Source organism: Callorhinus ursinus, unplaced genomic scaffold, assembly GCF_003265705.2.
Source record: "Callorhinus ursinus isolate GAN/ISIS: 27379988/994484 unplaced genomic scaffold, GSC_fseal_2.0 scaffold35, whole genome shotgun sequence".
Taxonomy (NCBI): domain Eukaryota; kingdom Metazoa; phylum Chordata; class Mammalia; order Carnivora; family Otariidae; genus Callorhinus; species Callorhinus ursinus.
The window spans coordinates 357,837-370,726 of NW_027397097.1; the positions used below are offsets into that span (position 1 = coordinate 357,837).

The 12,890-nt window shown below is 38.8% G+C and overlaps 1 protein-coding gene across 1 annotated transcript; it reads right to left on the reverse strand.

The window, feature by feature from the left end:
• Positions 1-2,771: 2,771 nt before the first annotated feature.
• Positions 2,772-4,086, reverse strand: LOC112840816 (pre-mRNA-splicing factor RBM22-like). The gene is given in 2 exon segments (XM_073879612.1): positions 2,772-3,938; positions 3,941-4,086. Coding segments are annotated over 2 exon segments (1,257 nt in total). The 5' UTR covers positions 4,077-4,086; the 3' UTR covers positions 2,772-2,817.
• Positions 4,087-12,890: the final 8,804 nt, after the last annotated feature.

Genomic DNA, 12,890 nt, shown 5'->3' on the forward strand with positions numbered 1-12,890 from the left:
GATTTCATTCTTTTTGATGGCTGAGTAATATTCCATCACACACACACACACACACACACACACACACACACACACACCACTCTTCTATATCCATTCATCAGTTAATGGACATTTGGGCTCTTTCCATAGTATTGCTATTGTTGATAATGCTGCTATAAACAGTGGGGTGCACGTGCCCCTTTAAATCAGTATTTTTGTATCCTTTGGGTAAATATCTAGTAGTGCAATTGCTGGGTCATAGGGTAGTTCTATTTTTAACTTTATGAGGAACCTCCATACTGTTTTCCAGAGTGGCTGCACCAGTTTGCATTCCCACCAACAATGTAAGCGAGTTCCCCTCCACGGCCTCGTCAACATCTGTTGTTTCCTGTGCTATTAATTTTAGCCATTCTGACTGGTGTGAGATGGTATCTAATCATGGTTTTGATTTGCATTTCCCTGATGATGAGTGATGAACATCTTTTCATGTGTCTGTTAGCCATCTGTACATCTTCTTTGGAAAAATGTCTATTCCTATCTTTTGCCCATTTCTTAACTGGATTATTTGTTTTTTGGGTGTTGAATTTGATATGTTCTTTATAAATTTTGGATGCTAACCCTTTATCAGATATGTTATTTGCAAATATCTTCTCCCATTCCATAGGTTGTCTTTTAGTTTTGTTGATTGTTTCCTTGCAATATAATTTACTAACAGGGCCCAAGACCCATAATTTTTCATTCAGGGAAAATTCATATTATTCCCAGGAGGGATAACCACACCTAGATAGATGGACAAGATGATATGGAAATGAATGTCGTGGAAAATATGAAAGATAATTACTTCTATGCACTTTCAAGGTCATTTTGAAGTTAATGGAACTAGCTCTCAAATAGAAAAGAGCAAGAACAAGAAAGGGAAAGAAAGAATGAACTGTGTGCATTTTTAAAGAAAATGATAGAACTAGTGTTTAAAGGGTGAGATGGGCCAGGCTGGTAAAAGCCAAGAGTGACACACCACTCAGAATCCACAGGGGAAAGGAAGGAGGGTGAGTGGCCAACACAGAGGTACAGGGTCATTATTCTAGATTTTCAGAGTTTAGACAGGAAATGAGTCCAGAAAATAGGTCTTCAGGGATAAAATCCAAGGGGAAAAGTGGGGAAAATGTTAAGAGCAGGGTCAACTCTTAAAAAATAGCAAAATTTGGATAACTTTACATCAAAATGGAGCATTTTTTTTTTCTCAACTAAAGGCATCATGGAGAACATTAATAGGTAAGACCCAGATAGAAGTCATTGGCAGAGTTTACCACTAGTTTTAGGTTAGAGTATCTGAGAAGCACCTGCAAGTCAACAAGAAAACCTCAAAATCAGCAAGAAAAATAATCAATAAATTAAACCAACTACTTTATGTGAGAAAAAAAGCACAAATGACATAAAGGTGTCTCTCCAGCATATGCGAGGACTCTCAGACACATTAACAATAAAAGAAATGCAGTGTCTGAAATGTATGAAAACTTGCAGTATAACTTATTTACCATATTAGAATATATCAAAGACTTAAAATCCAGAACAATAAGAAATATAACTTATGAATTACTGATAGGAGGATAGATAATGCACATGAATCTTTTTTTTTTGAAAATTGACCCGTTTTAATTTTTTAAAAACGAAAAACACAACACAACATCCAATTATTTTTACCATCTACAATTCAGTTATATCCAAACATTCAAAGACCAAAGAGAGTGCCCTGGCCAGAAGCAGGGGCTGAAGACGTGACACTGAAGACACACGAAGGTGAATGCTAGAGGTGACAGTCCCAGCTAGCTGCAGGTCACAGGTCTTGCAACACGCGCCGGTGCCTTTCGGCTCAGTTTGCGTTTGCTCACGTGTTTTACAGGAAGCTCTTTAAAATAATTTCATCCCAGACACTAGATTTCTTCAATAATACGCAGCTCCATAACATTTGTGTTTCCATCCAATTGATGGGAATTAAAAAGCAATTTTTGTTTTTGTCTTGTTTTGGTAGCGCAGAGAGGTAAAACTATCCGCCAGATTCCTTTAGTAATAAATGAGGAAAGGAGCGGTAAGAAAAGATCTGGGCTGTGCTGGGTGCCGGTTTCTACTTGTCTCTTTAATGTTGACTTCTGAAGTGTTAAATCACACTCATGCCACTACAATGATTAGTACTAGTAATCTTCTTGCAGATGATAAAAGGAAAAATACCCAATGGACATAAAAATGGTCAAAAAGATTTTACTGTGGGTCAATTTTTCCCCCCCAAAAATATACAAAATGAACATACAATTGGGATGGTAACTCCGTTAGACATTCCAATTCACCCCGTTGCTTGTTCGCCATAGAAGTAAAGAGAACAGGCATTAAGTTTGATTAGTAATGTCATAGTAGTAACCAGATGTGTTAATGGCAGCTTATCTGAGGTCCATCAATCCTTGGAATACGTGTAGGGAAGCACGGCTGTCTTTCTCCGACTGCCCACATCTGAACACATTCAGCTACCATGGAAACCACAAAGCGAGGAAAAATATACTTATTCCAAGATTCGTGTACTGGGATTTTTTTTTTTTTTAAGATTTTATTTATTTATTTGACCGAGAGAGAGATAGCGAGAGCAGGAACACAAGCAGGGGGAATGGGAGAGGGAGAAGCAGGCTTCCTGCCGAGCAGGAAGCCTGATGTGGGACTCGATCCCAGGACCCTGGGATCATGACCTGAGCCGAAGGCAGACGCTTAACGACTGAGCCACCCAGGCGCCCATGTATACTGGGATTATTAAGCGCCCTTTCTTTTGTAAAGCCCCGGAGTGGTGATAATGTGCTAGGGGCTGCTGTGTTTGCCGGCATGAGCGCCCATCCTCTGAGGGTCCTGAGGATAGTGGATTGGTCCTGGAGCCCTCATGAAAGGAGGGGGTGGTCCCATTGGGTGGAACATGTGTGGCCCAAAACCTGGGGGTGGAGGCGGGGCAATACCAAGGGGTGGTGGCAGTGCAATGTTCACCACAGCTGGAGGACCACTCGGGGGGAGGTTGAAGTAGTTGGCAGAGGCTTCTTCTGCTGCTGCAGGAGGAGGAGGAAGAGCTCCTGGCAGTCCTGGAACGGGCTCAAGCTTGATCCCAGAGTCTGTGGTTCCATCCTTCTCTTTTTCTTTTCCTCTGGCTGCTTGGGACCTTCCTCATTTCACGTTGAGTCTACGGCCATTGACAATCAACATATTAAATGACTTCTCTGCAGCCACCTCTGCAGCCTGCCTCGTGGCAAACTGGATGAATGAGCACTGCTGTCTTTGCACGACAGTGATCGTTCGAATTTCCCCAAACTGGTAGAAGTGATTTCTTAGATCAGTCTCAGTAATGGTATCACTCAGACCACCAACATACAGTGTGGTGATAGTCTTGTCCTCTGGTGGGTCCAGACGAGGCATTGTTGAAGCCCGCTTTAGAAGCTTATCTGCCACAGGGTCATTGGTACCGTAATATCGGTCTTTAATGTTCTGATCAGCAAGGGGGTCATCTGGATCTGTTGGCTTCTCATGTCTGTATGGACATTCCGCTCCTCTCTTACATTCTCCTTTTACCCAAAAGGAGCAAATGTGGGGTCGATTCCTCTTGTAGTAGGGTGTGGTCCGGGCCAGCTTGAGCAACATGTCACTGGTGGAGGTGGCTTTCCCCAACAAGCCAACCGGCCGCGTTCCATCAGAGTTAGAAATTTCTCTCTTCATATTCTGTGTGTAGTACTCTTTGTTGACATCTGACTTTGGCATGTCATCCTTAAAAGACAATCCTGCATCACGAACCTGGATGGGCAGCCCGTACTCCAGGTCCAAGAGGCAGGTCTGACAGACATTCTTCAATTTACTGCAAGTTTGGCACACTTCAGTTTTCTTGAAACGCATGCGGACCCCGGGGCACCAACAAAACACTGTGAATGGTCTAGCACAGATTTACATGCCTTCCCATACTTCTCTTTGGTCATTCGGATATATGGGTTTTCTCCAAGACACGTCTGACACAGAATGGGGAAGTCCACATCCTCCCAGTTCTGCCTGTTGTAGGTGTTGGGTCCCAGAGAGGTCGCCATCTTGAGAGCCTCTCGATAATACACGTGAATCTTTGAGTGCATATTAGCCCCTGTGAACCTGGTGAGAAGAATTACAAAGTAACCACACATATGCACATTGGGTCACAGTAAAATGGTACAAGGGAAAAGAATAATAAAATAGAGATCTTTAAATAGCATGAATTGTTATTAATTCAGGCCTTATTATTTCCTGAGCTCTATAGGAATCGCCAGACTGGCTGTATACACTAAACTCATTTTCGCTTGTCTTCTTACAACCTTTTCTATGGGCTAAGCATTTGATTAACAGTCCAGTGACACTGGGTACTATAAGCCTGTCTCTAAAAACAGTATTTCCCCAAATAGAAACAGATGAGCTTTATCCACAAACAAACTCTGGGGAGTCACAGTGTTCTATGGCTATTCCAGTGTTAATATGTCTGTGCATAGTTCTGGCCTATCTTGTTTACCCTCCATCTTTATGTCTCCTGTAGATATAATCGAAGGACTTCCGGGCTTTCTTAAACCTGATGAGACCCTTGAACATTATAATATCCCATTACAAGGCAGCCGTGGCCACCATCTTGGTCCACAGAGGCCCCAGTGTCCCTAGAGTCACTGCTGTCATACATTTTTAACCACTCCTGAGTAAGGACTTTGTCTGGACACTGCAATGGAAAACCATCATTTGAAGATTTGCAGAGAACAACAATTCATGTCATTATATGAGATATTACTTTTGATCAATCAGGTGACAGTCAAGTGAGAAAAGAATATTTCTAGGTAGAGAAATGACAATGCATGTTTACAAGAGACATTTGAATATTTGAGTAATGTGACTTGGTACTAGAGAAGGAAGGAAATATTCTCAGAGGTTAAAAAGTATTAATTCAGTATTTTTCTTTTTACGCAAGAATCTAAGAAGTTCCTATTGCACAGTGGTTTCTGGTTATGTAACTCGTGGTAGTCACAATGTTGAAAGATTATATTCTAAGAAAGCAGTTGAAGAAAACCAAGAGTAGAAAATGACTGGAAATATTGGCCATCTCTGGAGGGTGAGAGGCATGAATTGCAGGATAAAAATATGTGAATTGAACACTACGTCAAAAAATAATGATGTACTATATGCTGGCTAATTGAACATAATAAAGAATATGTGAATTACTTAAGACTGCAGAGGAGGTATAAAAACATACGGTTTGCACTCAGATGAGAGTTTACTGGGTTTCAGCATCTTCTTTTTTATGATGCTCACAGTCTCATGAAGGAGATGAATGTGAAAATAAATAGACACAAAAAACTCAGTAAATAGAGATATTTTCATTAGTTTTGAGGCAATCATTGACCTACTTTGCAAAAGCAGTTTCACATATCTGTAGGGGCAGTACACACTGATGTTACAAAATAAGGAATTTTCAATTTTCTCCCAAGAAATATGTGAGAAATGGGCTGAGATAAGTGGAGAACAACAAAACATTAATGAGTCTTAAAGCCAGTGGGATCGATTAAGAGGATGCTGTGGTGAGGAAATGTCGACCTCAGAGAGTCGGGGACCCGGGGTGGCGAGGGGACTGAGAAAAAGAGATGACAGTATAGTGGGGCACAGGGGACCCCGAGCAAACAGCCTGCGGTCCCGAGGTTTATTTTCCATAATCTAATATACCTTCTACAATGACATAGTTCCATAATGATGTACAGCAGGGGCTTAGTAAGGCACATTCTTCCACCTACACAGGGTTAGTTAAGTGAAGCAGTGGCTCTTTACAAAACATCTGCTGCTGTGTACTTTAGAACAGACCACACACGTCCCAAGGGCATTTCACTCGGATCCTTTCGGGTTATTTTTTTAACCCTGCAATCCCGAGTTTTCTCAGAGATCTCGGAGTCTGAACGAACATGCACCAGTGGTTGTTGTGGCGTTCTGTTTCCCACAAGGAAAAAGTTCACATTTAAGAGGACACAGATTATTAATTCAGTGAATCTAAGAGCAGATTGTTGGTTTGGAGGATGCATGAGCGGATAATTGAGCAAGGAGATGGGGAAAGATTCCTTCTCTTCTGTCTTTGAATGAGGGTGGTGAAGATGAATATATGTTTAAGAGCATTTGCAAGTAGAATAGGAATTTTCAGGGAATTTATAGTTCTTAACAATTTTCCCTTCTAATATCTAATCTTGTATAAAGACAAGACAATGAGTGTAGGTCAATTGAATCTATTAACAGGTAACATTTGTTAAATGCTCACTATGTTCCAACCACTTTTAGAAATGCAAATTCTTAATTATATTATTATGTTTTTATTTACATGAATATTCTTATTTAGTTCTTATAGAAAGCGTTGAATGAGTACTTGCTATTGTTATTCCACCATACTCAGAAAGAAACAAAGCCATGATTTTTATGAGGTAAGAATTGAACACTATTTGAGTGGCATAGTCAGATTATCTATCTGTAGAATGCTGTTTGAATATTGTTTCTCATAATAATAGCTAACATTTATTAGGTGCTTATATGTGCCAGGTGGCTGACTAAACATGTCATAATTGGATTATACACTCTTCAAAAATACACAATAAAATGAAATATATTTTTATTACCCACATTTTAGTTTGAAAAACTGAGACATAGTTGAAGTAATACTAATCCCTACAGCTATGATTTCCCCCAGTCGTGCTCAACACATTGGAGACAATGTGGGAGAGCTGAAAAATAGATGTGAAAGAAAGTGTCGCCATTTCCTGTCCCCTTTCGAAAGTGCTTCTAGCTGGACTAAGTATCAAATTGATATGAGACAGATTAACAGAAGAAAACCAGATGTAATAGTGTGCATACAGGAAATCCACAGAGACATGGAAATTCCAAAGAGAGCCAGGTAAAATGAGGTCTATATGTCATCCTGAACTAAAGAGAAGGTTGACTTCAGAGGGAAAAAATGCAGTTCACAGGGCAAAAAGAAGAGCAGATGTTTGGTAATGAGATGTTTGCCCCCACCATATAGATAGGTCACTCAGAAAAAAATTATTTCTGCTAATAACCCTTATTCTGGGAAAGACCCCCAATTTGGATTATTCAATGTACTTAAAGGAGGGGAAAAAGTTTCTCTTGAGCCTGTAGGGTCTTGATAATCTTTAGCTCAGAGTAGTCTTCAGGCCAAAGTGGGCCATCTTGGGGCAGCCTGCTCTTGGTCCCTACAAAAGCAAATGGAACAAGATATTTGGGTATGCTAATGAGTAAAACTTTGAAGTGATGTTCCAGAAAATCTATTTATCTAGAGAGAATGAATTAATGCTGGGTATTAGAGTATGGAAAAACAATGCGATGTCATACCCATGATGCAGTTTTTTGGAATTAAATTTTCAGAGGAGGCACAGTCATAGACGATGATAATGTGTGTGGGATGCTGTAGAGTGTACTGAATTCATCGTTGGAGGAAGGAAAGTGGGGATGATGAATGGCCAGTGGGTTAGAAAGGATCTAAATGTACATATCTCAAAGTCATCTAGTGCAGGCAGATATGTAAAGTACAAGCCATATGGCAAAATGTTCAATGAATATGGGTGAGATCTGGTTATTTGTAGACCTCAAAGGTGATGATGAAGAGTGTTTGAAGTGGAAGGTATGAAAAGTGCAGTGAAATGAAAATTTCACTGCAGATTATGGCAATTTAAAAGAATCATCTCTGTAAGAAATTTAAGAATGTTGTAAGAATTAAATGTAAGAATTTAAAAGAATCATCTATGTAAGAAAAAGAGCTTTTTCTTTTTCCTTACTTCTTTGTCTTTCTTTTTCTTTAAGATGGAAAATGGGGTAAATTTTATGGGATGAAACTGAAGCTGCAGACATGAGTTAAGTTTTCTTTCTTTTCTATGTCTTTTTGTTGTTGTTGGGAAAAATAAATTGGCTTTAATTATCTTTCAAAATACACCTAAGTCTTTTCTTCAAGCCCCTTCTCCCCCCAAAATTTAAGGGGCTGAAAATATATATTTGGCACACATAAATTGTTGCTCTGTATGATTTTAATATACTTGACTTATCCTTTGAAGGGTAGCAAAATTTGGATTAATAATAACTTCTGGAAAAAGTGAAAACAAAATATAGGATAACGTAAGTATTAGCACATTCCTTTATGAACAGAAATAAGGATATTTTGGACTTATGTCTGTCTCTCAAAAACATAGTTACGAAATGCTGCTTTTCATGTCTCAAAGTAATTCCCTGTGTACCCATTTAGGATTCAACACATAGGTGTCCTTTGGACATAATGTTACACTTCCACACTGTGTTGCTTTTTGAAAGAAAGCACAATATTGATGAAAATTAAGAGAATGTACTATCTTTGATTAAACTGGAGAAGGAATGTATTTGTTGATGAAGGGATATTTAGGGAGTCCAGAATCACCACCTTCCCCATTTGCCAACATAGAACATAAGGTGCTCTCATGATTCAAAACCAACTCTCACTGAGAGTTGCTTCCTCTACGTCAAAAAAGTAAGCAAAATATTGGAGACACAAAGTCCTTAATATATGGTCCTTTTATTTCATGTCTCATAATGATAGTGGAGTACTTAGGACAAGTAAAGGAATAGCTACCATAAGTAGTAATATTTATGATCATCAGTGTGCGTGAAAGATATGGGACTCTTGCATAGGAGGGGTCACCAACGTTTGAAGTAGACAACAAACACTTTAGAGAATCAGAAAATGTTCATCAGGAATTAAAATGATAGATAAAACTTTATCAAGCCAATAGGGAAAAAATTAATCAAGTCCAAAGTTTGAGTCAGTTTAAAGTCATAAAAAAATAAAACCATATAGCATGGTCCCAGAACTGCTAGAAATTCTGGAGCACACTGAAAGGAAGTAGTAGCAAGACTGGGAGATAGATTGGGAGAGGTAAGAAAGATTTACAGAGTGAATTAACGTTTTTGGTTTGAAAGAGGATGCTTTCAGTGATAAGATTTTAAGTAAAATAATCATATCTGGCTTTTGAAAGGTAGCTGATAATGTGAGGAGATGGATTTTATAAGGAAAAACCAGAAACAGGAGAAATAATTAGGAGGTTATGCCACAGACTACATGGGAGTGAATGAATGTCACAGCTAAAGGAGACGGGATGAATGACATATGCTATATTTGATGGACATCAAATAATTAAATTCAGTAAGATGTAATGGCTGCTCGATTGTACTGTTAAGGTTATAAAGGGCAAAGTGTCAAGGATAACTGAGATTTTTGGTTTAAGTGACTGTGTGACTGCCATTGCCAGCAAGTGAGATGCAGGCAGATGGTAGGGGGGCTCTGAGGAAAACAGTGACTATTGTGCGGGATATCTTGAAGTGAGATTATTTAAGACATGTTATATATAATAAAACAGATCACACAGAAAGCATTGCATGCTCTACTAGCACCATGCTCCCTGGAGTGGCAGACTGCAGGCAAGGGATTCGGCTAACAAACCCAGATGCAGGTAAAATGCTGAAGTCCAGGTGGCAGAAGGGACATTGTATCTGTTTGTTTCAGAAAAAGACACAAAAACAGAACTAACAGGAAGCTAGAGGGTGTGAGCAGGCTTTCTCTGACTTCCCTGGAAGTCTGCTAAATATAAGGTAATGAACAACCTTATTGACTACATTCAAAATAGGCTGATATGCTCTTGGAGTTGTTTCACTATAGCTCCCTGTGTTACACATTCTAGTGCCCTTAAGGGAGCCTGGCCCCTCTATAAATTGAAGGTACTTAACCCCTTTCTCTTAGTATTGCTTTTTTTTTTTTTTAAGATTTTATTTATTTATTTATTTATTTGTCAGAGAGAGAGATAGCCAGAGAGAACATGAGCAGGGGTGGGGGTGGGGGCAGGGGCAGAGGGAGAGGGAGAAGCAGGCCCCCTGCTTGGATCATGACCCAAGTCAAAGGCAGACACTTAACTGACTGAACTACCCAGGCACCCGTTAGTGATGTCTTATAAGTATATTTACTGATCACTATAGACCTACTTTTGTTAGTAAGTATGTATGTATCACAAAGCTATTAAGCTTATATTTTGTTCTACGTAATTTTTTTCCACCTGGAAATCATGTTTAAACATGATTTCTAGGTGAATTATTTGCTTGCTGTGTACCTAGTTCTCTTGCCAAACATCCTCTTGAATTTTTGGTTTTCCCAAAATGAGGAAAAATCATGGAACATGGAAAAACCTATAAAGGTATCAAGCACCCTTTTTATTAAACTTAAAAAAAACTTTTATAGTTTAAATGTTCAATACTTCTAGTTTCTTGCCCCAAGTTCTTATGCTCCCATTTTTGAAGGATATTTTTTCTGCATATAGAATTTCAGATTGTCAATTTTTTTCTTCAAATACGTGGTTTTGTTATCTTCTGAACTTTACTGATTCTGATCAGAAAACAACCATAATTTTTATTGTTGTTCCTTAGAATGAATGTTCCAATCACCCTTTATCATTGATTTTCAGTAGTTTGATTATGATATGCTTACGTTTGACTTTCTTTGTATTTTTCCCACTTTTGGGTTTCCTGAAATTCCTGCTTTTTTGATATATTTCATCTATACATATATATATAAAACCATAACCTCTACCTGAGGTTATGGGACTCACGTCCAATGTGGCAATCCCTAACTTGACTCTGGGTCTCTGTATTTTGGATAATGTTTAAATTCTGAATTCTTCTGAAATATTCTTCTGAATTCTTCTGAAAAAAATGATTAACTCAAATTTGACTCACTTTCTTATAAAGAAACACCTCAGATACTTACTCACATAGGTCCAGAGTAGCATATGCTTAAGAGGACAATATGCATATTATAACCAGAAAATTTTTCCCTCACAGACATCATATGGACATTCAAACAAAGAGATATTGTCAATAGGAATATTTATTAATATTTATTGAACTTTCATATCAGTTGAGTTTAGGAGCAGATATCGGGAATAAATACAAATTTTAGAAAGGCATGTTATGAAGACTGGGGTGTGCACTCCAGAATTATGATATTAGGAGGAAATTAGATACTCAGAAGAAGGTTTGAGGGCAATTACTGGAACAAAAGGACCAGATCAGGGCGCCTGGGTGGCTCAGTTGGCTAAGCGACTGCCTTCGGCTCAGGTCGTGATCCTGGAGTCCGGGGATTGCATCCCGCATCGGGCTCCCTGCTCGGCAGGGAGTCTGCTTCTCTCTCTGACCCTCTTCCCTCTCGTGCTATCTCTCATTCTCTCTCTCTCAAATAAATAAATAAAATCTTAAAAAAAAAAAAGGACCAGATCAGTGAAGGATCATGAAAAGATGCTTGTGGCACTGAGACCTGGAGGACTGGATGGAAGTCGCTTTGCTCTTCACAGCCATTCGGCAGGTTGCAAAGCCAGGATCAAGGCTAGGAGTCAGAGGGGGCAGAACACCAAATGGACTTACATTATTCCCATTAGCTGAAAATGTGTATTGATAGCAATGTTTCAATTATCTGAAAGAATGAAGAAATAAAATTTTTGGGAAAAAAATTGTGAGGGCAGGTAACTTATTTACAACTTTTTACCCCATCACTTAAAATATTAAATTATCTGTGAATAATTTAAATATCTGTGAATAGATAGTTCATGTAAATCTTTTTAAAAATTGGGTATGGTAACTTCATGAAAGGTTGAATAAAGTTAACTTTCCTTGGATGGCTCAGAAAAAGATAAACAGTTTTTTCTTATTTTTTTTTAAAGATTTTATTTATTTATTTGAGAGAGAATGAGAGATAGAGAGCACGAGAGGGAAGAGGGTCAGAGGGAGAAGCAGACTCCCTGCTGAGCAGGGAGCCCGATGTGGGACTCGATCCCGGGACTCCAGGATCATGACCTGAGCCGAAGGCAGTCGCTCAACCATCTGAGCCACCCAGGCGCCCAACAGCTTTTTCTTATTACTTGAAACATAGTATGCACTTAATAAAATTGGATGGATTGATAAATGCAATCATATAGGTACTTGTTTTGAATTAAATAAAAAGTGGAGATATAGCCATTGCAAAAAAACTTTTTTCTAGAGAATATTAATTTAAAACTTTAATGGCAGATTTGTGTTTCTCTACTGTTTTCAGCTGATATTCCTCACTTTTGAGACATGCGTCTAATATCCTGTCCTTCTGATTATCTTTAAGATATTTTCTAAAATGAGAAAGCATTTGCCATGGGTGAGAATAAGGGTTTATTATTTTTTTATTAACATATAATGTATTTGTTTCAGGGGTACAGGTCTGTGATTCAACAGTCTTACACAATTCACAGCACTCACCATAGCACATACCCTCCCCAATGTCCATCACCCAGCCACCCCATCCCTCCCACCCCCCACCACTCCAGCAACCCTCAGTTTGTTTCCTGAGATTAAGAGTCTCTTATGGTTTGTCTCCCTCTCTGGTTTGGTCTTGTTTCATTTTTCCCTCCCTTCCCCTATGATCCTCTGTCTTGTTTCTCAAATTCCTCATATCAGTGAGATCATATGATAATTGTCTTTCTCTGATTGACTTATTTCACTTAGCATGATATCCTCTAGTTCCAACCACGTCATTGCAAATGGCAAGATTTCATTCTTTTTGATGGCTGCATAATATTCCATTGTATATATATATACCACTTCTTCTTTATCCATTCTTCTGTTGATGGACATCTAGGCTCTTTCCATAGTTTGGCTATTGTGGACATTGCTGCTATAAACATTGGGGGTACAGGTGCCCCTTCGGATTACTACATTTTTATCTTTGAGGTTAATACCCAGTAATGCAATTGCTGAGTCATAGGGTAGCTCTATTTTCAACTTTTTGAGGAACCTCCATACTGTTTTCC